This window comes from Lygodium microphyllum, chromosome 12 (assembly GCF_053477565.2).
Source record: "Lygodium microphyllum isolate KBCC chromosome 12, Lygodium_microphyllum_v1.1.10, whole genome shotgun sequence".
In the NCBI taxonomy this organism is placed as follows: Eukaryota; Viridiplantae; Streptophyta; class Polypodiopsida; order Schizaeales; family Lygodiaceae; genus Lygodium; species Lygodium microphyllum.
The window spans coordinates 17,139,436-17,161,916 of record NC_141146.1 but is presented as its reverse complement, the minus strand read 5'-3'; the positions used below and the strand labels follow the sequence as shown (position 1 = coordinate 17,161,916).

General features: G+C 43.1%; 1 protein-coding gene across 3 annotated transcripts in view; it reads left to right on the top strand.

The window, feature by feature from the left end:
- ATATH8 (Protein kinase superfamily protein) overlaps positions 1 to 22,481 on the top strand; it is a 173,563-nt gene that overhangs the window by 15,811 nt on the left and 135,271 nt on the right. For all 3 annotated transcript variants that reach the window (XM_087689212.1, XM_087689211.1, XM_087689213.1), the window contains exons 4-13: positions 1,035 to 1,210; positions 4,577 to 4,736; positions 4,871 to 4,923; positions 5,022 to 5,165; positions 5,255 to 5,359; positions 5,503 to 5,628; positions 6,879 to 7,076; positions 7,236 to 7,342; positions 11,318 to 11,480; positions 11,556 to 11,621. In XM_087689212.1, coding sequence (XP_087545338.1) covers positions 1,035 to 1,210; positions 4,577 to 4,736; positions 4,871 to 4,923; positions 5,022 to 5,165; positions 5,255 to 5,359; positions 5,503 to 5,628; positions 6,879 to 7,076; positions 7,236 to 7,342; positions 11,318 to 11,480; positions 11,556 to 11,621 — 1,298 coding nt within the window. The remainder of the gene's footprint in view (positions 1 to 1,034; positions 1,211 to 4,576; positions 4,737 to 4,870; positions 4,924 to 5,021; positions 5,166 to 5,254; positions 5,360 to 5,502; positions 5,629 to 6,878; positions 7,077 to 7,235; positions 7,343 to 11,317; positions 11,481 to 11,555; positions 11,622 to 22,481) is intronic.

Sequence of the window (22,481 nt, the reverse complement as noted above, 5' to 3'; positions counted from 1 at the left end):
ACCTCTTTCTCCTCCATGATTTGAAATTGCTTTCTTTACAAATGTCCTCATCCAACCCCCAGCTTTTAGTATGCACTGTCTAATTCCTTTGTGATAACATAACTGTTGCTACTGAAGTGCATCAGCAATTTACTCCTACAATTTTTTAGATGCTAGCATTTAGTGTATATGAACACATTTGGAGGCAATTCAATGGTTCTACATTGTAGGCTAGCTTTTACCATGTTTATGACTATCTTTTCTCCAATCTACATACATTTCTGGATAAAAATTCACTAATATGCAACATTTTCGAGGAAGTTTGCATGAGCACCCTGGAACTCTCATGGTTCTAGTTTGATTTGGAACAACATCTTAGGTATGGGTTAGAGGTTTGTGTAGTCGATCTTGAGTATTTGCATCAATTTACCAGAGCTTGTGTGTGATGGGGGTTTTCCCACACACAAGAACTTGAGAAATGCTGCTGAGAGTATGAGTGAATGAGTCAAAAGTAGGATCAGCCTGTTGCCTTTCTCTTACTTTGTGAGGGGGTGGTATAGACAATGGCCTGCACGAAATGAATGTAATCTACTGAAAGCCCTTAAGACATGTGGGTCTTGGTTCATGTGCAAGAAAAAGAGTCTATTATTATGTTGGCAAATGGTTCGTGGAGTCCATCTCAAGTATTTTTCAATTATACCAAAGTGTCAAAATACTGTGCTTAAAAAACCAGTAAATGAGTCAAAAGAGGCCTTAGGTCATGTGCAAGAGAAAGGGTCTACTCTCTTTGGTGAATTCAGTTACAGTTTGGCTTGCAAGAGTGGGGAAATTTGGGACAAGAAAGTAGGTCCTCAAGTTAATTCAGTTAAGGCATGGAAACTTGTGATTATTAGAGACGGATCTGCTGCTAACATTGAACTGCAGAAGAGTGAGGAAAACATTGCATCTGTGCTTCTTCATTCTCCTAGCTCTTCTGAGAACTATGCATCTTTATCAGAGAACTTTAAATCTATGTACCAGATAATAACTTTCAATTATGTTTGACATGGTTTCAGGATTGTCAGGCTTTGATCTGCTGGAAGCAGATGCAAGGACTTTCAAAGGGTACTTCATCAATGCCTTAGCTTGGCTTACCTCATGGCAGATTCCACTGGAGCCATACTATAATCCAGATAAGATTGCAGCATATTACAGTAGACGACCTCATGTGGTGATGTTTCGTCTCTTTCAGGTAAGAAATCAATAGAAAAAGCACACTCATGCTTTTGGTTTCATTTCTGTGGTATCTATTGCATCCTTTAAACATGTGGCTCTTTACACAATACCAGGGGTGGTGGTAAATTGATAGCCAAGTAGCCAACAATAATCGAGAACATGGAAGGAAACAAGCCTTATCGCTGTGCTGTTTATCATTGTTTTATCCAAGTGAAGTTTGCAACAAGATCAACCAAAAACCAGACAGATTTTGGAACTATGATGTGTGTAGCATGTCGAGGTATTAAAAAAATGCTAGCCACCAACTTGAGAAAAGGGAGGTCTGCTATCATACAGTCTATTTGCCTTCGATGATCATTTTAGGCCCTTGGTAAAGGTATTTTTCTGTTTTGGAAGGGAGGCATGAAGTTAGACAGTTATATGATTCAGGTAGAAAATGGCACTAGCATGTCCTCATTTCAGCAGTATAAAGTTTGAAAGGAGGAAGGATTTAAGCAAGGGTTCATGAAGAAGGTTTGAGGGTAAGGTCTCATTAGGCTTGCTGGTGCAGATGAATATGGGATGGAAGGATCTATGGTACGTAACCATATCTTTAACTGGATCTATCTTGTTTGTATCAGCTAGAGGTTCTACCAGGGAGGGTCCATAAGGAAATGCCTTGGGTAAGTGAGATGAGTTGGCTGACCAAATCTAGTGTCAAGCATGTCAAGGCATGAAAAAAACGTCAGCCACTAAGATAGAAGGATCCATGGCTTGTAAGACCGTATCATCTTCTGGCTATATCTTACTTGTTTGTATCAGCTAAAGGTCCTGCCAGGGAGGGTCAATAAGGAAATGCCATGGGCAAGTGAGGTGAGCTGGTAGCTGCCGTGGGTAAGTGAGGTGAGCTGGTTGATGGAATCTATAATAATCCAGGTGTAGGGGCTTCCCTACAGTAAAAAAGAGAAAAAACTTGCTGGAGATGTGAGCCAAAAGAGGGAAAGTGAGATCATGAAAGTCTCTTTGAGAGAATTGATGAAAAGGGAGCACATTACAGCTGCAGTGATAGGTAATATGACAAGAGTGACTGCCCCATGTCTTTTGCTTGTTTCTGGCTCACATGCCACATATAGGGCAGCTCATTTTGAAAGTATAACCTGCCTGTAGCCTAAGGGCAACTTCTACAATCCACTTGTAGGCTTTAAGTTTGCAGACCCCAGACACAATGAGAGATCCATCATTCATAAACTTATATATTGGCCAACTCTATCATACAACACAAATAAGAACACTAACCAATGCAAAAAATTGGAATATATACAAAGACTCATAATTTGGCCCATAGATTTCTTGAACAAGAATTTAGGAAAATGGTACAAAGATTTGGGTAACATCATAGATAGCAAAGAGAAAGTGCAGGCTTGAATATCTTGTCATTGACTTCCAAAAAGGATTTTGTCATAATGAGACAAGGAGAGAATAATGGACAAGAACTCTTCTCTTTCCTTAACTTCCTTTCCATGACTAACTCCTCCAGTGTGTGCCTTTTCAAACCTTAGGCTAATGTGAAGATAAATCAATGCCTTCTAAGGGTACATGCATATGATAAACACATGGTAAAACCTAGTAGTGTATTTTGGGTACTAACATAGTAGGTGGTGGACTTAGGGCAGGGAGCTGTCTGCAGGCTGTCTGCGCCACGAATAGGTTGAGCATTGGTGTTGAGGATTTGTGTAGGGTAACCCTAGAAGCTGTCCACATACATATAAAAGATAATTTTAGCCTGTATGCTAGGCATACAAGCTGCCTGTAGGCTTCTAGCAGCATGGATAATTATGGCAATCCGGTGGACAATCTGAGCTCAACAGGCAGGAGTGTCAAATTACTTGGAATACTAAGTTTATGTTGATACTATATATACTGGATGCTCAATCTGTGGAGTTCACAGAAAGTGCTATTTCTATAATAATCCAGTGGGTCTTGTTGAGGATCTTCTAGAATTCTATGTTCATTTATGCTAACTAGAAGTCTGAAAATTTGTTTTCAGAATTGGTGACTCAATTTAGATTTACAATCATTCAGCATATTTTTGGCATGGGTGGGTCATTTTGGTAGTGTCATTGAACCAAACTGGATTTCAATAGGTAATATCTTCTGCAAAACACTGACAAACTGTTTGCAGCATGCAGCTTTGTCAGTGAGACGATGAACATTTTTAAAAAGTAGGAAATTTGTGTCTGGAGAACAATGAAGTAGTAAAATACTACCTTCTTTTTTGGATGTGTTTCACAAAGTTACGAATGTACACACTTAGAAACATAAAATAAAGCTTGAAGTCTCTTGTTTCACTGATTTATCCTAGCCAAAAGTGTAGATAGTCTATCGGAAACATTTGTGTCATACCTGTTCAAAGCTATGATTATCTATACCATTGTCTGGTACCGTTACAGATGCCAGTGCTTGATTTGATCAAGCAAATGTAGCCCACCCACAAAGGCTGAATGAGAAGTGATTTGTACTGATTGCTAGCTTTTCTTGCAAGATCATTCAGAAGGATATTTTGTTTAAGTGGTCATAGCTCTTAACATTACCACTTTCTCAAATGAAGATGCACCTTCCACTCAATTGAAGAGAAAGTGCCATTTGGCTCAAATCACATTGGGATATTTATTACAGGTTCCGCAACAAAGCTATCTTAGACAAATTCTAGTGGCCATAACTATCACACTGATGTCTAAGTGTATCTTCACCACTCAACTGGATGGTTATCCTATGTCATGCAATCTCAAGACATATAAACAGGGTGGAAACATTATCACTGTTTACACATTCCAATTTCTTTTTTCCTTCTACAGCCTGTGGTCTACAATGTCATCCATAGGTATATTAGGATCGAAAGGCACTTTGTCTTATGCAGCCTTGGGCAATTTCTAAAGGGACTTCTTGTAGGAAGTTGGGTCATATACCCGGTTTACATGTCTTGAACTTCATATAGATCTTCTTAGAGAGAAAATGATATCAGTACACTCATTTATACAACTTGGTCATGAATTCTGAAAATCCTGCTACAATGGTTCTTCAGTTGAACTTGTGAGCACTCCCCAATTGTTATTCCACAGTGGAACTGTAGGTAGCAGATTTTTCAAATTGTTATTCTGCAGAATATTTACATTTGTTCTCAATTAAACTACAGACTGATCAATCAAGCATGTGAAAGTTGCCAAGACTTTTGATTCTTAATCTTGCGCTTGCTTATCTAAGGGTTGAGGCTGCCATGATTGTATTGGCTTGTCAGAAGAATGGCGGCTGTAAAAAAGTAGTTGTTTGACAAGTAGCTTTTATATTTATATTGTCACACTTATATGAGTTGTCACCTGGTCTAATGAAGCAATCATGTTTTAAGGTTTCTGCAGTATTTGGATTGGTCATAGTCCAGCTGGAGATAGAGAAGGCTATGAGAGCGAGCACAATGGCTACTTCAAATGCTGAAACATTTGCAAGGGCAAGGGGTGCAGAACTTTTAAAGGGAGCCTTGGTCAAGCTTGGGCCTACTTTCATTAAAGGTCACTTGCTACTCCAACCTCGTATTTATCAATGTTCTCAAGCTTTTAGTCATTTTTTTTGGGGAGCAGCAGTTGGTGGTTTTTGTTATGTAGTGCAGGATCTCTTACTTTTGTGTACTTTCCCTGCAATACAGTTGGTCAATCTCTTGCAACCAGGCCAGACTTGGTGGGATCAGATGTGTCTAAGGTTTACTTTCTTTTTAGCATGCCAAATCCATCTTGATGGGCACACACCAAAGTGAGAAATGATGACTTTACTGATGCCATTAATTTGGTGTATTTTAGATTTTATCAGAGCTTCAAGACAGCTTGGCTCCTTTTCCAAGTCAAAAAGCTTTTGCAATAATTGAGGAAGAACTTGGGAAACCTTTAAATGAAGTTTTTCAATTTCTTTCAGAGTATCCGGTTGCAGCTGCCTCATTTGGTCAGGTAAGCTATTCTTGAAATGGTTAGTTTTATCTTAGAAGGTTTGACATAACTTTGGTTGTAAGCTATTTGTGTGATGCAACTCCTCATAGGTATATAAAGGGAGAACAATTGATGGTTTGGATATTGCTGTCAAAGTACAGCGTCCCAACCTTCTGCATTCAATTGCGCTGGATATTTATATCTTGCGTATAGGGGTCAGTGAATGTTCTTCCACTGTTTTTATGCTATTATATACAGTGATAATGACCAAAGGCAGTACCTCATTTGTGCAATCTCATCCGCTTCATCAAGCAAGTGCTCAGAGTCTTGAGTTCATTTTTATATCTGCAATGTACAGCTGGCTGCACTTCGGGAAATAGCAAAGAGGAGGAGTGACCTTAAACTATATGCAGATGAACTAGGACAGGGCCTGTTTGGCGAGCTTGATTATACCAGAGAAGCTGCCAATGCTAATGAATTCCAGGTTTGACTTGCTCATCAGAGTTTCTCTATGTTACCTTTGTCATGGACAATGTTTCCATTAGTCATATGCATACTGGTTCTACAAAATCTGATTTTTTGAGACTTGTGACATGAAACATTGTTTGAAACTTGTGATATAACACACATTTTGCCAACACACAGGATATGCCATTTTCTTGTCTAATCAGCATGCAAGCTCCATTTGAAAGCCAATGGCCAACCTTACAGCAGGGCACCTAGCCCTTCCCATGCCTCCAACCACATGTATACAATTTGGTATACCAATCAGACCAGCTTTGCCTAAGAGCTCCTTGGAATAGTCCCTAATCCTTGCAGTATGAGAACATGCTCCCGATGAAAATGAAAAAATAAGCGCATTCCTTGGATCTTGTCATCCACTTATGCTATTATGCCAGTTGACCAACTTGGCCCACAAAGGAGAATACAAGTTGCCCTCTCAAGGTATAGATAAGGGGAGATTTGAGCCTAGCTCAGTGGGTTAATTAAATAAGTGGCTTACAACTAGGGTAGTCATTAGATTACAAAAAACGATGCTAGGTGGGCAGATAGAGTGATGATTAAGTTTGTATTGCCTCTTTTGTGGTTGCATGACTGTTCATAATCCATTATAATGTCATTATGCTTTTAGATTGCATTTGGTGTAGGCATGTACACAGATTTGGGAGCCTCTTGTGGAAATCTCTCTTTCCTTACTTTGAGAATTTCAATTCTCATAAAGGATGAACTAATTTATTACCAGATGAAATACTGGTTATGGATTATAGATGGCTGGGAAAAAAGATCATAAGACAGTGATTTAATAGAATGGTATGCTTGGGGGTTGTGCACCCTACGTCTTTCAAGATCGTAGTTTTATCTTTAGATAGGTTTTTTCGAAGTGTAGGGTCACTTGAGCTCATATCCATTGGGAAATTAAAATAATTAAGTATATTTTGATGGCAAAAAGGAGCATGTGGTCAATGGGGGAAGAGAGTTATGAGGTACATGCAGGCAAAGGTTTAAAGGGTCTTGACATGGGGAGATCTATGTTTAGAGTTGCTATACAGTAAATAATGTCTTGATTTGAGAAAATGATGGTAGGATGGGTGCATTAGACTCAAAATGAAGTTTGGGAAAGAGCTAATATGGGGTACATTGATGCTCACGTATGATACTCATATATTTGAATGCTACTCTGTTTTGTGTCTTCACTATCCTTGAGTTCCTCTCTGATCTTTTTGATAATAACAGGCAGCACATTCAAAGTTAGCTTTTCTGGGGGTACCAAATGTGATCACAACCCTTTCAACAAAAAGGGTTTTGACAATGGAATGGATAGATGGGGATCGACCTGCTGAACTACTGCAGATTGCAGGAGGGGTAACTTCTAATGGAGAAATCTGCTCAAGGGGCCAGCAAATGGAAGCAAAAAGAAGACTTTTTTCATTGGTACAATGTTTGATACTTGATTGCTAGCACCTTTCGAAAGTGAGCTTGAAACTTTATGACTATAGAAGATCAGATTCGCAAGGCCTTTATATCATTTCTGCAAAATGTTTTTCACGTAGAGATCCTGTGCAATCAAACTCTTGTGGTTATTATCTGCAGGTGAATAAAGGAGTTGAGGCATCTCTAGTCCAGCTGCTTGATACTGGCCTTCTACATGCAGATCCGCATCCAGGAAATTTACTTTATAAGCAGGATGGAAAAATGATGTAAGTTTTGCCTTTCTTTTTATGTTCATGCTGTTGTAGTGACCAGTTCCAAGACTAGGTTAGGTCAATTGTCAGCTTAAAGGAATCAGCCTTAAATTTTATGAGAGTTACAAGCACAACCACATTCTTTATGGTGGGAAATAAGAAGCATGTGGAGACTATTCTAATTGCTTTGGAAGCAGGTGTTTGGACAATCTTTACCTGTACAATGGTGAAATCAGCAAAGAATGTTGCCAGCTTGTTCACTTTAAAAAATTCTCCTGTTGCAATACTCAGAAAATCTTCCCACTAGCACTCTGTTGGTTAGACCTGCCGTGTGATGGAGTTATGGTACTTTTAGCTCTCCCTTGGACAAGTTCCTTGTACAGTTGGTATTGGCAAACATTCCATAATGAGGTTTGTTAAGTTTGATTATGAACATAACATTTTCATAACCTCTCATGCTCATTAAGAGACAACCAAGTGCTAATTAGAAGGCTTGTTTGGGCACGGCATGAATAAAGCTTAGTAGAAGGCTTGTGAATGGGGCATGCAATTGCACTGAATGAAGGTACCTCAAATTCACTTCTGGCAAGGAATTCAAAAAGCAAAATCAATACAAAGCAATTGAATGATTTGAGCTGAAAAAGAAACTGCTAGAATTTGGGGGAGGAGCTACCACCATCCACATACGGTACTAGAGTGGATCTTCAGACATGCAAAGGCCGTTTCTATTCTTATTATTTCTGTTCTTCAATACATGGAAATTCAAACTCAACTCCTCTCAGGCTGAAGAAAAAGAGAGAGAGAGGAGAAGAGGCATCCGTTGTTAATGGCATTAGCAGGTTCTCTGTCTGCCAAAGTGTCCAACAATCTTCATCAACAAGCAAGTCTCTAGCTACATGTCAACTGGCGGTTAATCCATGGTTATTGCACCTATGATATCAAAGAGGTCCTGGTGCATTTGTCTGCTATCATGAACCTATCTCTTAGACCTACTCATAACTGCTTCACATGTGCTGCCACCCACATCAAGCCATGAGGGGTTCATCTCCTATATACCTTGCATTGTGACCAACAACTCTTGTCATCACCTGCTAAGTTTTTCTTGTGCCAGATCAGCTCCATTCCTCTCATTTTTACTGGATTGGATCAAAATGGTCAAGATAACTCAGTTAAAGGACAATCTATTGTTGTGAACTTTAAAGGGAACGGGAGCAGAAGGGAGAGGGATGAGTGAGTTATCTGATGTCTATTTGAAGGCACATGTATTTTTGAGACTAGTTGCAAGGAGTGTTTCATTGCTGTCAAAGTGTCCCCTCATGTGAGCTTGGACCAGGAACCGATCCTGTTGTCTGTCAAACAACTCATCATTAACATGGGTGTCAATCCCAGCTTTAGGTTTTCAAAACTTGCCAGACTTTGGTTGATGTGTCAATGAATATGCCTCTTTGGATCCTGTGTACCAATATACTTATATAGATGAGGCACATCTGCCCCACCTCACCACCTCTCACACTCCCTCTTTGGCATTGGAGAGTCGTGAGGGATGGCCACATTACTAACACCGGAAAGTAGTAGGAGGAGGAGTGTTGAGATGGAAGCCGCCCTTGTAACCTCAAGGATGCCTCATGCTCAAGTACCCTAAAGGCCATATGAGTGAAGCTCACTAGTGTTGATGATGTTTGGGCTCGTAAAGCAATGGAAACTCCATCAAACTCTAGAAGGAGCTTGTAGCAATCCCTACAAGATGAGCCTTTGGAAGCATGTATTGCACTACTGCATGTGTCCAAGTTGATCGTGTATTTGTGTAACGCAAAGCAAGAAAGACTGGATAGTATCTTTAGGCTTGAACTTCATTTGTTGGAGCTGACCATAGAGGTTCATAGCTCGCATTGTCAATGGAGCCTTGTACAACATTTGTAGCTTCTCCCACACCTTGGAAGCTATCCTGCAGGAGGTGACCAGTGGTTAGAACCTCTTTAGAAATACATTGGAGAAGGGCAGAATACACATGAGGCTTGAGCATCATTTCTCGGCTAAGCACGACTTCCTCATAGTTGTCATGGTCCCAATTATGTGGAAGAGGAGTTGGAGTCCAGGGCTACACAATAGCTTGTGAAACCATGTATTGTAATTGCTTTTGTACAAACCATGCTTTCATATAGCACTCTAGGTTAGGTAATTAAGACCATGAAATCTATTGTTAGTTGAGTAGCATGGAGGCGTGATTTTGAGAGGATAGAATGAGAAGATAAAGCAAAGAAGAGAAACAAAGAGAGAGTAGAGCCAAAATACAATAGAGATTGCATTGGCAAGAGTTCACATGCAATGCAGAGGCAGCTGATCACAAAAACAACTGCTGAAACAGGGAAAATCTGACCAAACATAGTCAAAAGAGGCTGAAAAAACCGTCGCACAGCTTGCACAAAACACAGTCAGTAACAACATTAAATGGAGGCTGTACAGCAGTAAAATAATGCATAGATAAAAATGTAGACAGCTGAGATCAAACCTCAGGCAGTAGGGGCTGAAAAACGAGCGATTTTGCAGCAAACCGGTGTTGTCTAGGCAGCATGCATAGATGATCAGCAATAGCAGTTGGCAGACCTGCAACAGCAGAAAAACAGCACTCTAAGGTCTAACACGGATGTTAGATACCATGTCAAAAGTGGGTGCAACGATGGAAGCATGTGAAACTGTTGAAATAGGCTGCACAACACAAGAGAACAAAGAGAAAGGAAACACTGCAAAGAGAGAACTCAAAAGAATGCTGAGGAAATGGAATCCATATACCAAGGCATGAGATAGTCAAATACAACAGTGAGTCACTGGCTGAATGGGCATTGTCATTAGCTCTCTCTCCAATAGGACTTGCAAGTAATAGAGTATGCTGACGAATAGGATTGAGGAGGAGGGAGCCCAGCTATAAACAGCCAAAGACTTGGATGAGGTCGACCAGCATTCTGGAGAGTCAACAAATGCAGTCAGCCAGCCAAAATGCCAATTGCCATGGGGAAAAATAACTGGCACCTGCTGATCCATCGGAGGACATGGGCATAATTTGTGCTGATTGCTTGAGAATCAAACACTCCTTTTCCCTTCCTTTCCCTTCAATCTGCAAATATTGGATTAGTTGTAAAGAAGCTGGTGATCATCCACTGAGTCTAGGGGGTGTTTGAGGTGGCCATGCCTATGGGTGTCTCAGGTGGCTTCTCTATATGTTTGGATCTCTGGTAGGAATGGACCAAGGCAATCCTAAGTTGATTGGATGATTGGAAGAGCAGAGCAAAAAGGGAGAAAGGGGAGGAAGAAGGGAGTAGTTCTCTGGGGAGACAAGAAATGCCAACAAGGAGGGAAGAAGAAAGTAGTAAAAGATGCAGAGAAGTGACAAGGCTCTAGTTGAGTGACAAGGAGGATGCAAGTGGTTAGATCATTGCTGGGAACAAGATGCTTCAAGTCATATGCTAAGTTTCTGTTGTGCTTCTAAATAAGTAGCAGAGATCTGTGTCCCAACTTCTCATTCTACTTCAAAATTCTCAGCCTGCCTGAAGTGGAACAGTAAAAAGAGGAGAGAGTCATGGTTATGTGTGTTCCTAATATCTCACAGGTTTGAATAAGTTCCATTCTGTGATGATATTTTCCGAGGAATTTTTACTGTCCCTGAAAAGAAGAAACCATGAACTGTCTTTCTGGCATTTGGTTTACTGTTTCTCTTTATTAGTAAAGTGAAATGTTTTAGTCCTCCTGTGTTATGTGGATCTGGTAATATATCCACCTTAGAGGTGAATTTGAAACTTGAATATGCTGAAAATTGTGCAGCTTTCAGCCCAAATTTTACAGTAGACTGCAAAATATAACACGAGCTCCTATTGTACTAGGGGCCTTGCAAGTTTTGATTACTAGACACGTGTTCTTCTTCGAGTTTTTAGTCTTTCAATGTAGGTTAGTGATAAACCATATGGGTGATTTAACAATGATAACATGACATTACAGTTTTCTGGACTTTGGTCTGATTTGTCGCATGGAGAGACATCATCAGCTGGCAATGGTTGCTTGTGTTGCTCATATAGTAAATGCAGATTGGAGAAACTTTGTTCAAGACCTGGCTGAGATGGAGGTTCTTCCATCTTATATCAATCGTAAAGCCATTGCACTGGTATGCACTTTCCTGGTCATTTTCACATTGTTACATTTTTTCTGGTCACTAAATTGAGTTATGAATGAAAACCAGGAACTAGGGGATGCCTTGGGAGATGCTGTACCTCAAGAAGGAATACCAGACATTAAATTCAGCAAAGTGAGTTTGACTCGAAGGATGTGCTTGTGAAACAGTCTAAAGAAACCGAAATTTTTGAGCATTAAAAAATATGAAATGTCAGAAAATAGGGTCAGGTTCTGTCTTGTCGTGGTAATTTCTGGTGTGATGTCCTGATGAAAGCAAATTCCACTAAACGTTGCAAACCAAAAGGACTGGAGAATGGAAAACACATGCTATAAAAGTCACAACCACATCAGGTTTTGTAATGTAATTTCACCTCCATTGCTCATGGATGCAACTATATATCAGAACTTTCAGCATAAAGTGATAAGGTCCTTTCATTGGAGGCTGAGTCAACAAAAAATGTAGAGACCACCTGGTTGTGCAGGAAGTAAATGCCAAATTATCCTGCATTTAAGCGAAGTGGTGATCCATTAAAGTCTTCCTTTGTTTTGTGAATGGAGATGCTCTCTGTTTGTTGGCTGCAATCACCTCAAGCAAGATCGTCTCCTCTGAAAAAGAGAACAATCCAAGTCTTGAGCAGCATCTATAACTGTTCTCACTCAGGGAGCAGTTGCTCCACGACTATCTCTGTCATGGCGCTAGATCCCTGGAGGCCTTAAAGTCAGCGTGTCTGATGAGTGAATATCACCCCATTAATCGGGAAAGGCAAACCACTCTCTGATTGTGGAAGGAACCTATGGGAAAATCCCCCACAACCCCCCTCCAACACCAACCACCTCAGGCTATGACCAGATTCTAGCCTCAAGTGATAATTGAATGCTGCCCCATCTTTTCCTCAACTGAGGTTGGGGCTAACTAGTGAAGGTAGGATGATACAGATCTGTAGGCTCATATAATGGCAGTTGTAAATCTCTCGTGAAATCATTCCTAAGATCTCCAGCCCTAATCTGCTGAAATTTCCACAGTATGCTAGGTTGTCTTGGTCATTCAAGAGTAGACGTAATGGTCTCTAGTCTCCTTGTATCCTTGACAATGAGCTGCACAAGTAAGGATTTGCTCTCACAATTCGGATCTATTTCCACATGACACCTGTTGAGAAACCCTTCACCCATAGTTTTGCGTTTTGCGTTTTGCATTTAGGGTTGTGTTTTGCATTTAGGGTTTCACAGTGGACAAACCAAAAAAGGGACTGGGTGCCCACAATATGGCGCCACCCTAGACAGCTGACGCCCTCCCTCCGGGCACCACCCTAGACAGTCTCTTGCCTATTTATAGGCTGCCTCTGTCACTCATTCTACATGGCTGATTTATTCAGTTCGTCACCTCTTTTCTCCAGTCTCTCCACTACCCTCACACCCCATTGCGGTTCGTGGTTCGTGGCTGTCTTCATCATCTTCCTTGTGCTACGGCACCCTTGTTCCCTTGTATCACATTCACTCCATGATTTAGATCTTCATCATTCCATTCATCAGAGTTTTTTTTTCTCTTCTCTTCTCTTCTCAATGTTTACCGAGTTCACTCCGTGTTCTTCCCTGTAAACCCTACTATCTTGCTGGTACGTCATCTTTTGACATGGTATCAGAGTTGGATCTACTCAAATAGTGGCAAAGATCCTCCATCCACTCCAGTGAAGGCAAACACCGGTGGCGGGTTCAGCATCTACTTCTCTTATTTTTCCGTTGTATCAATATCCTAACTGGTGGTTGCTCCCTCCTGCATTTGCTGTTTTCCAGCCTGCCTTCAGGGCTGCTATTGCCGCCTCCACCTTCTTGTGTTGTTGGTGACTCAGCCAGAGTGTTGGCGGCTCCTCCTTGCTGTTGGTGGCTGTTCTTTGCTGCTGGTGGCTCAGCTAGACTACTGGCGGTTGTTCTCTGCAACTTGGCAGCTCATCTAGTTTGCTGGTGGCTATTCTCTACAACTCGACAGCACCTCCCCTTGCCTTTTCAGCCTGCGTTCTAGCCAGGCAACATTTGGCACTAACCTTCTCCCTCTCTGACCATCAATCTACTCTTCGTTTGACAGTTGGCGCTCCTCCCTGACTGCCAGTAGCTCATCCCTGACTGTTGCAAGTTGTGTTTGTAGCTGGCAGCTCCTCCTTGTTGGTGGCAGCTCACTTTTAGCCCATCCATTGCCCTCCCACCCCTTGTGGTGGACATTGCGGTGCATGCTTCACACTACCCTTACACCTCTTGAGGTGGACATTACAGTTCGTGGCTCGTGGCTGATCTCTTCCACCTCTTTCCAGCAAGGCACACTGGTACCCATGGCTTCTTCCCCAACAGATGACCAGTCTACTGGGTGTTCCTATTGCGGCAAGAATGGTCACACCACCGATGCTTGTCGACTTCGACCTTTGCTTCCTACCCGCGCAGAGTATATGCGTCTTCCACCTGGCACTTCCCATGCCACCTCTCCTCTCTAGGCCATAGAGATCATTTTGCATTGGCTATCAGAATACTATGCTCAAGGCAATAAGACGCATCCGATGCGTACTAAGCCCTTTGGAGCACATGGAGGGTTGATTGGTGCTACGACCTTCTGGAAATCCTCACAATACCAGCGGTAGTCTTCTCCCACCCATTTTCGGGTACAGTGGCTACCTCGGCCCGTGGTTTTTTCAGTCCGCTCCATCGAGTGACAATGATTGTTTGTTACCATCTTCTTGTCAGTCTGCTCCTTCGAGAGACAGTGGTTGCTCGACTCCTTTCTCTTCATCGGCTTCCCGGTTCGCTCCATTGAGCAGTAGCGACTGTTATCCACTCATTGCTCAGTTTGAGCCCCACCCTTCACCCTCGCCTACTCAAGTTCGAGAGGCCACCTCTGGGATTCTTCACCACCCCAGATACCATCTTCGGCACGACTGACAACACTTTCTTCATCCTCAGACATTTCGGAGTCCGTGATCCATGAGTTTTTGGATTCTCTATCTACCTCAGAGGGGGGGGATGATCCTTCTTTGCTCTCTGAGAGGGCATCTACATCTACTGCGACTTTAGAGGGGGCTCCTAGTCCTCCAATTTCAAAGGGGTTCCCCACCCACCCCTCAATCCTTCGCACACCTTGGCAGAGGCTTTTTATCTTCATTTTCTACCCTTGGATGGGGTGGCTTCCTTCCAGCGGTCATCTCACCTATTGATGCCCAGGATCTCGAAGATCTACCTAGATTGGGCCCCTTGGGTCTTTAGCAGTGACTTGGTGGCTAGGCCTTCGTATGCCCTCCAGCATGGAGTCATAGAGCCAGTGGCTTCTCTCCCGAGGTTGAGTTTCGGGTTCTACAGCTCATCCAGTCTCCTGACTATCTTCAAAGGTCTCCTTTCAAGTGGTATTCTCTGACCACAAGGTGGATCTTCTTCGTCCCTTGGTTAGCATGGAGCCAACTCCCGAGATCGAGTACGGGCAAATCCTTATGGTTCTCGGCACCACACAAAGTCTGACATTCCTCCTATGCATTACATGATTTCATCATCTTTGTACTAGGGCGCTTGGGCAAGTGAATAATTTCCCCACAAGGGACACTGCCCAAGTGGCACTTGCTGCACGAGCATACTTCAGCCTTAGCATTGCATCTCCACCTCACTCTTCTCTTGTTCCCCTTTTTGGGCCTGAGAGGGGGTGTTGAGAAACCCTTCATGTGTAGTTTTGCATTAAGGGTTCTGTTTTGCATTTAGGGTTTCACAATGGACAGCCCAAAAAAGGAACTGGGCGCCCACAGTATGGCTCCACCCTAGACAGCTGATGCCCTCCCTATGAGCGCCACCCTAGACAGTCTCTTGCCTATTTATAGGCTGCCTCAGTCACTCATTCTACACGGTTGATTCATTCAGTTCGTCACCTCTTCTCTCCAGTCTCTCCACTATCCTCACACCCCTTCAAGAGGACATTGTGGTTCGTGGTTGTCTTCATCTTCCTTATGCTATAGCACCCTTGTTCCCTTGTATCACATTCACTCCATGATTCAGATCTTCATCAATCCATTCATCAGAGTTTCTTCTCTCTTCTCTTCTCTTCTCTTTTCTTCTCAATGTTTACCGAGTTCACTCTGTGTTTCTCCTCGCAAACCCTACTTTCTCGCTGGTACGTTGATTTTTGACAACACCTTTGAACTAGGTTGTATGATAATGTTGTGAGAGTGAGCAATGAAAGCAAATCATGAACACAAAGAGGGAGACACAAAATGTGGAGAAAGAAGGAACAAATCTGATCTGTTCTGAGACAAAAAATAATGCTGCTAAAATCAGCTCCTGCATGCTATTGTGCTTCATCATTGAGGGCGTTGGATGGGAGTAGGAATGGAAGATAACGCAGGTGATGGGAGGGGAGCTATAGAGGTAGGTGGAGGGACGATGGAAAGTGGTTAGGGACCTCAGACCACCAGCCTGTGCACTGCCACCTCAGCCTCCTATGGCTACCACAGACACTCCTTTGGTTTCTCAAGGGCTAGAGATTCCACAACCCTTGATTGTAGCAGTGCCACAGGTAGACACGACACGACCCACAAAGGAAATGACACTAGGAACCACCTTAGGAGATGCTCTTGGTCGCAGACCCACCACCGTCTTTGAGACTCCTTGCTCACAAGGTAGAGATCCTAGAGTTCATCCATCTTAGGTACCCACTCCCAATAGGTGGAGGAAGTTGAGGAGAGCTAGGAGAGTGAGTAGGAGGTAGAGGACTTGGACGCATACTTTGAGGACTTTTCCCCATTACATCCTATAGTAGAGCTAGCGGAGAGGACCGGCAAGAGGGTGTATGCGAGGAGGTAGCTGAGACAAGTGTGGGTTATAGAGCTATGTTGGTCTAAGAGATTATATGCACCCCATGAAGATACTGTTATAGAATGTCCAAGCTTTTGGAGGATGACACTTTAGGCAGGGCCTAAGTTCTTGAGGCAATATTTTCAGAGAGCATAGTGGGAGGATTGGTTGATTTTCTTATGTTGTGGGAGCACCATCTCTTGGTAGAGAGGATATCCCAATGTTGTGGGAAGTTATTGCTAGGCTAGAGTCACATCTATTGGGAAGTAGCTTTGGGGAGTCACAAAGATACATTGTTGAGTATGTGTATGTGTTGGGGAGCAGTGGATCCAATATTATAGGGATGGGATTTCATGGCTCCAAGGAGAGCCATGTGGGTCTTTGTAAGAGTGGAGGAGTTGTTTATTGGTTTGTTGGTCATCTATTCCGAATGGCAAGCGGGACAAGAGAGTTTAGACTACCCGTAGTTAGTCTTTACCATAGGTCGATCGTTGGATAGTAGGGGTCTGGGGGTGACTTTAATATGGTGGAGGCTTAGAAGATAGGAGAGGTAGATGCAAAGAAGCTATTAGAGGAGGAGAGTTGGTTGCCTGGGAGGAGCTCTTATTTCAGATTAGTGGCCAAGATCCATTGTTCATAACAGTGTCTGGCAGGTCCACAATCTTGCTCTAGTTCTCTAGGAGAGATAGGGTAGCAAGAGCCATGACTTTCTCTTAGATCGATCGATTCTATGTGGATGACCAGGCTTGTGATAGGGGTGGCCTAATAGGCATTATTTTATATTTGGCGTGACTCTCTCAACCACTCACCGGTTCAGCTACTTCTCTTTGAAGGGCGCAGAGAACTGCTCTCCAATGTCAGGATTCCAGAGCACCTGTTCTATGAGGACGATCTTTGAGGGACATTTGCACAGATTTGGAGATCTAGACCCTTCTCAGTTGGATGAGTAGCTAGTGACTTGGACAAGAGCCTATAGGAGGTCAATTCCTTCTTTAGGGAGAAGGCCATGAGGAGGAGAGAGGGCCTTCTAGAGAAGGAGAGCTGCTAGAGAAGGTGGTTGGCAACTCTTCAATCATGTGATTTTGAGATAGCATACACGGTTGGAAAAGACAATGTAGTGGCAGACGCGCTTTCTAGGATGTTGGCATGTAATGTATCCACCATCTCCACTATATATAAAGATTGGATAAATGACATATAAGAGGAATATATGATGGAGGAGCATCTTGCCACAATAATGCAAAAATTACAGCAAGGGGTAAATGAAGAATATCCAAACCTTGTGGCATAATGGACTTTTTATGGTACAAAGGAAAGGTCTATTTGATTCCTAAAAGCAGTTTTAGGCTGAAAGTCCTTCAAGAGATGCATTCTTTGCCCTTGGCTAGTCATCTTGGTCTCTTTAAGACTTTTGACAAAGTGCACAAGAGTTTCTATTGGAAAGGCTTATGGTGAGATGTGAAGGAGTATGTAGAGGGAGAAGGAGTGATGGCTTGAATGTTGATGGACTGTTTAGAGTATGCACATTGCCAGAGCAGAGATTGACGCGTGGCCAAATCAGATCGGATCGCCAAAACACTCTAGATATGGTGCTTAGAGACTCAGAAGTGCTGATGCATCCATCGCACAGGGCCCTTTGGAGGCCAGACATGTGGCCACAGAACATTGCTGCACAACTTTGCTACAATCCACTACTAGGCCTCTGAGATATGGGAGGGATAGAGAGATAATATGGTAGAGCACTAGAAGTGTGGTTACAAACAGGATGAGCAGATATTGATGGCACATTTTATAGAGGAGCTGGAGAAGACACTTCTAGCACTGCCCGCAAGCAAGCGTGTGGAGAAAAAGAACTGGATAAGTCTTTCTTTTTGAGAAAACACAGCAGTAGGGGCTGGATTGGTGACAAACGGAGTTAGGCAGTGCAGAAAACAGCAAACAAAGCACTTAGTGATGATGGTGCAGCTGTATGGCAGGTCAAATCAGCAAAATGCAGGCTGCAGTCCACATGGCAGCTCATGGTGACACTAGAAACAGCAGATGCAGGGACTGCAGGCCACATGGCAGGCTGGTGACAGCTGACAAAGTCCAACGGCAGCAGTAGACAGCAGCAAATAGCAGCTCGAATTGAGATATCCTGCGAAAACAGGGTGTGGACAACACAGTAGTACACTAGCAATCTGCAAAACAGGAACAGGCTGAGTGGAGAGAAGCCTGTCTATTTATAGATGGATGACCTCCCCCAAATTAGGGTTTAGCTTATAGGGCATAGACACTCTCTAGGAATGTACTTCTTTTTAGTGAAAGTTTGGTAATTTAATTAATTAAGCTTGTATTGGGGCCTTTTTAAATTGCTAATCAGCATACAATGCATTTTAGCTCAACAACCCCTCGTAGACACAAAACTTGAACTAGAAAGGGACTATAATAGCCCAAGCGTAGTTGAGGCATTGGACAAAGGGTGCATGTCTGCTGCCAGTGGCCTACCTAGATCACAAAGCGATGATAATCTTTCCAAGGGAGTCCAAGTGATCACCCTTAAGAGATCATGGCATCGAATAAAGGATGCCTGTTGGCTGCCCAGTGGCCTACCAAGATGTGCAAAGGCGGATGGAATCACAATTGACTCTTTTTTTTTTTTTTGGGAAGGCTTTTAACCTTTGATTTGATCTAGCATCAAGTGTGGGTTTCAATTAGTGTTTGTCCTATTGAGTAATCTATGCTCCTAGGGGATGATAAAAGGAATGGTTGTGAAGAAATGCTCTGAACACAAAAAACACAAAGCCAATCGTATGACAAAGCACAAAGTGATAGAACACAATAATAGTTTGGGGAAAATAAGGGACAATGAACACAAAGAATACTGAAGTGAATGTCTATTGAATATATAGTGCTCATGCAGCAAACACATTGTGCAGTGAATGAATATTGAACCTCGAACTCTTGTGTCTTAAAGACCAAGGTGGAGGTAATGAGTTGGAGAGTGTGTCGTAGTTCGAACGGATCCCAAAATGTAGGAAGGTAGTCTATGAGGGTCGAGAACTAGCAAATGCAACTATGGAACTTGGATTTGATGTAGATGGGGAGTGAGGAGAGAGAAAGAACTAAAAAACTCAAGTACCTAAGGAGAGAAAAATTGGGCGACTGAAGAGGAGTGCAAATGCAAGTAGTAGGATGAAGGGTGATAGTGCAGAAGAGCTTTAGGAGGATAGAATATCAAACGCAAGCTCCGCGCTAATGGCAACCAGTCTTGGCTGAAGGCGATTGCTCTTGATGGCCCAGATGATGCAAATGCAGCACTGATGGAGACGCGAGACAATTGGCGAAGACGCTTGGTAGCAAACACAATGTGGAAGGTGACTAGATCAACAAGTGACAGCTGGATGAAGGAGATGGAGTCTAGAAACAAGGCCCTAGATGGATGCAATCAGTAGGGAGCAGCTTGAACTAAGATGTCCTTTGCAAACGGGGTGTGGGTAGCAAAGGTACAACACCTAAAATTTGTAGAAACTGTTGGGAATAAAGGGCCATCGTGCCTTTTATATGTGCACGGGTGTGAACACACTCTTAGCACATTTGTACTTTCATTTATATCTATCTTAAACCTAAAGAGGTACACACACAAAATTGTACCCAAAAACATTGTGCATCTCTCTCTTTGACTCTCACTCTCTACTCTTGCTCACGTTTTGCTCTCTACCTGACATTTTCATCTCCGGACATTGCATCACTACACATCGCTCACTTCAAATTGGAATTAGAGCTTTTGGTTACATTGTTTGCGCCATCCATGAGTGTCACAAGTCGTAGGACAGGACAAGTGTGGCAGATTAGATACTGTGCAGCAAGTCGAGCTCAAGAAAGAGCAACCAACACAGGTCGAGCTCAAGGAAAAATGACCAGCACAAGTTGACCTGAAGAAAAAAATGACATGTGCAGCACAAGTCGAGTAGAAGCGAAGAGCATCAGCGGGCGCGAGCGAGCGGGTGACTAGAGGACCGGCGGGCACCAGTGGCATGCGACCAGAGTACCAACAAGTGCGATCTGTTAGAGAGTCATTTCCTAGACAGCAAAGTGCCACGTCAGTAGTACGGACAACGCAGAGGAGCCACGTCAAAAGGCGCAGGTGCCATGGGGCATAGCAGCAATCGGATAGGATATTTCTGCAATCGGCCAGGTTTTCTGTGCAGTGGGAAGTCGGCTGCATTAAATGCAACCGACTTGATTCTGTCTATTTTTTGTGATATTTTTTGCTATTTATAGCAGACTGGTCCAGCACTTGGAGATATTTTGGATCTTGAGATCTGACAAAGACAGCCTGCTATGACTGACGGCATGTGGGCTGACGGAGATCGAGGTCCTCAAGGCGGAGACAAACGCAGATATTTTCTCTGCACCCGTGCATATTTCTGCACTCCTATACAGCATACTACACTGCAGATTTTCTGCGTTTCACTATCTCCTCTCTCTCTCTCTCTCTCTCTCTCCTCTCTATGTTCACTCTCTCTGAGTCTTTGTCCTACACTTCCGCATTGTTGTGCTCTGACATGGTATCAGAGTGGTGAAATTGGATTGACTGATTGAAGAACCTACCTGAAGAGGAGATTTCAGTGCGATACAAGGTTGTATTTTCAGCATTCGAGGGCGAGCGAGAGGGCTGTGCATCGAAACATGGCTGAAGTGAGTATGAGCATGCGAAAAAGGAGTCCAACTGGTGAACTTGTTGCAGGTTATTGTTGTTCGAAGGGAAGGAAGGCTATGTTTTAGGCCTTCCACTACAGATTTTACCTTTTCATCGCCTCCGGCAGTTGAAGAAGGTTCAAGAAGCAGAGGAAAGAGCCCTAGCAGGCTCCGTTTACACAATCAGAGGGGGCTGGTTTTGCGTTTGTGCAAGCATTGTAGGTGAACATGTCTGTAGAGACTGATTTGGAGTTTTAGTCGATCATGGATAGGAAGGTGTCTGTCCTATAGGCTCTTCCATTAGATCAGAAGCTTGATGGTGACAATTACCGCATTTGGGGGGTGATGATGTTAGCCATTCTGGAGTCTTATGATTTGACAGAGCTTGTGATTGAGGAGATTAACAGGCCCTCGATTAGAGATGAGTCCAAACTCTCTTCCAATGCTCGCGCGGAGTTGACCAAGGCCCAGTCTCATTGAGATAAATTGAATGCCAAGATTCGTTCTTTTCTTTTTCTGTCTTGTACTACAGTCACGGTAGCTCACATCGAGCACTTGATAGTGGCTCGAGAGATATGGATGGAGCTTGACCAGATGTATAACCGGATAACCCTGATGAAGTGGGTTTCTGTGCAGGTGCAAATACGGACCTTGTTCGTGAATGTCTTCTTCGCTCGGGAACACATCAACAAGCTTCGGTAGCTTCAGATGCAAGTTCAAAATGCGGGGAAGCCTATTTCCTCCGACGACATGGCGATCACTTTATTGTTCCAGTTGCCGCCACGATTCGATACCTTTTATTCCGCTCTTATTGCATTAAGGCGGGAGTTGACTCTTCGGTGGAAAGATCTAGTTCCTATGGTCTTGGACCAAGGGGAATAGTTCAAGAGACAGAATGCTTCCTAATCGGAGGCTTTGGTTGGTCAAGCCTCTTAGAAAAAGGGGAAGGACCAAAAGAAGAAGAAGAAGGACAATAAATCCAAGAAGGACAAGGAGAAGGAATCCACTTGTCATATTTGTGGTAATACCGGTCATTGGAAGAAGGATTGCCTCGACTAAGATAAGAAGGACACCAAGAAGAAGGTCTCGAAGGATTCTGGAGTGGTGGCTGCATCCTCATCAGCTGCTTTTCTACATTTAGCGGTCATTGAGGACTCTACACCAAAGACTTTTGATGCTGCGATCACAGCTCCTCAGGCTTGAGAGTGGATTATGGACAGGGGTGCCTCACGACACATGACTCCTTCTCCTGTTGGTGTTGCCCATTTGTGACCTTCGCGTGAGTAGATTCTCATTGGAGACAACTCTTCTGTGTCTATTGCTGCGCGGGCTGAGATGCAGCTGATTTCAGATGGACGTTGTGGTACCCAGACTTCCGAGGTGTTGCATGTGCAAGGCTTGGGGTATCATTTGCTTTTGGTCCATAAGATTTGTTCTCTTGGCCTCTTGGTGGAGTTTGATAGTGATGATGTTTGAGTCCTTGATCATGGATCGAGGAAGG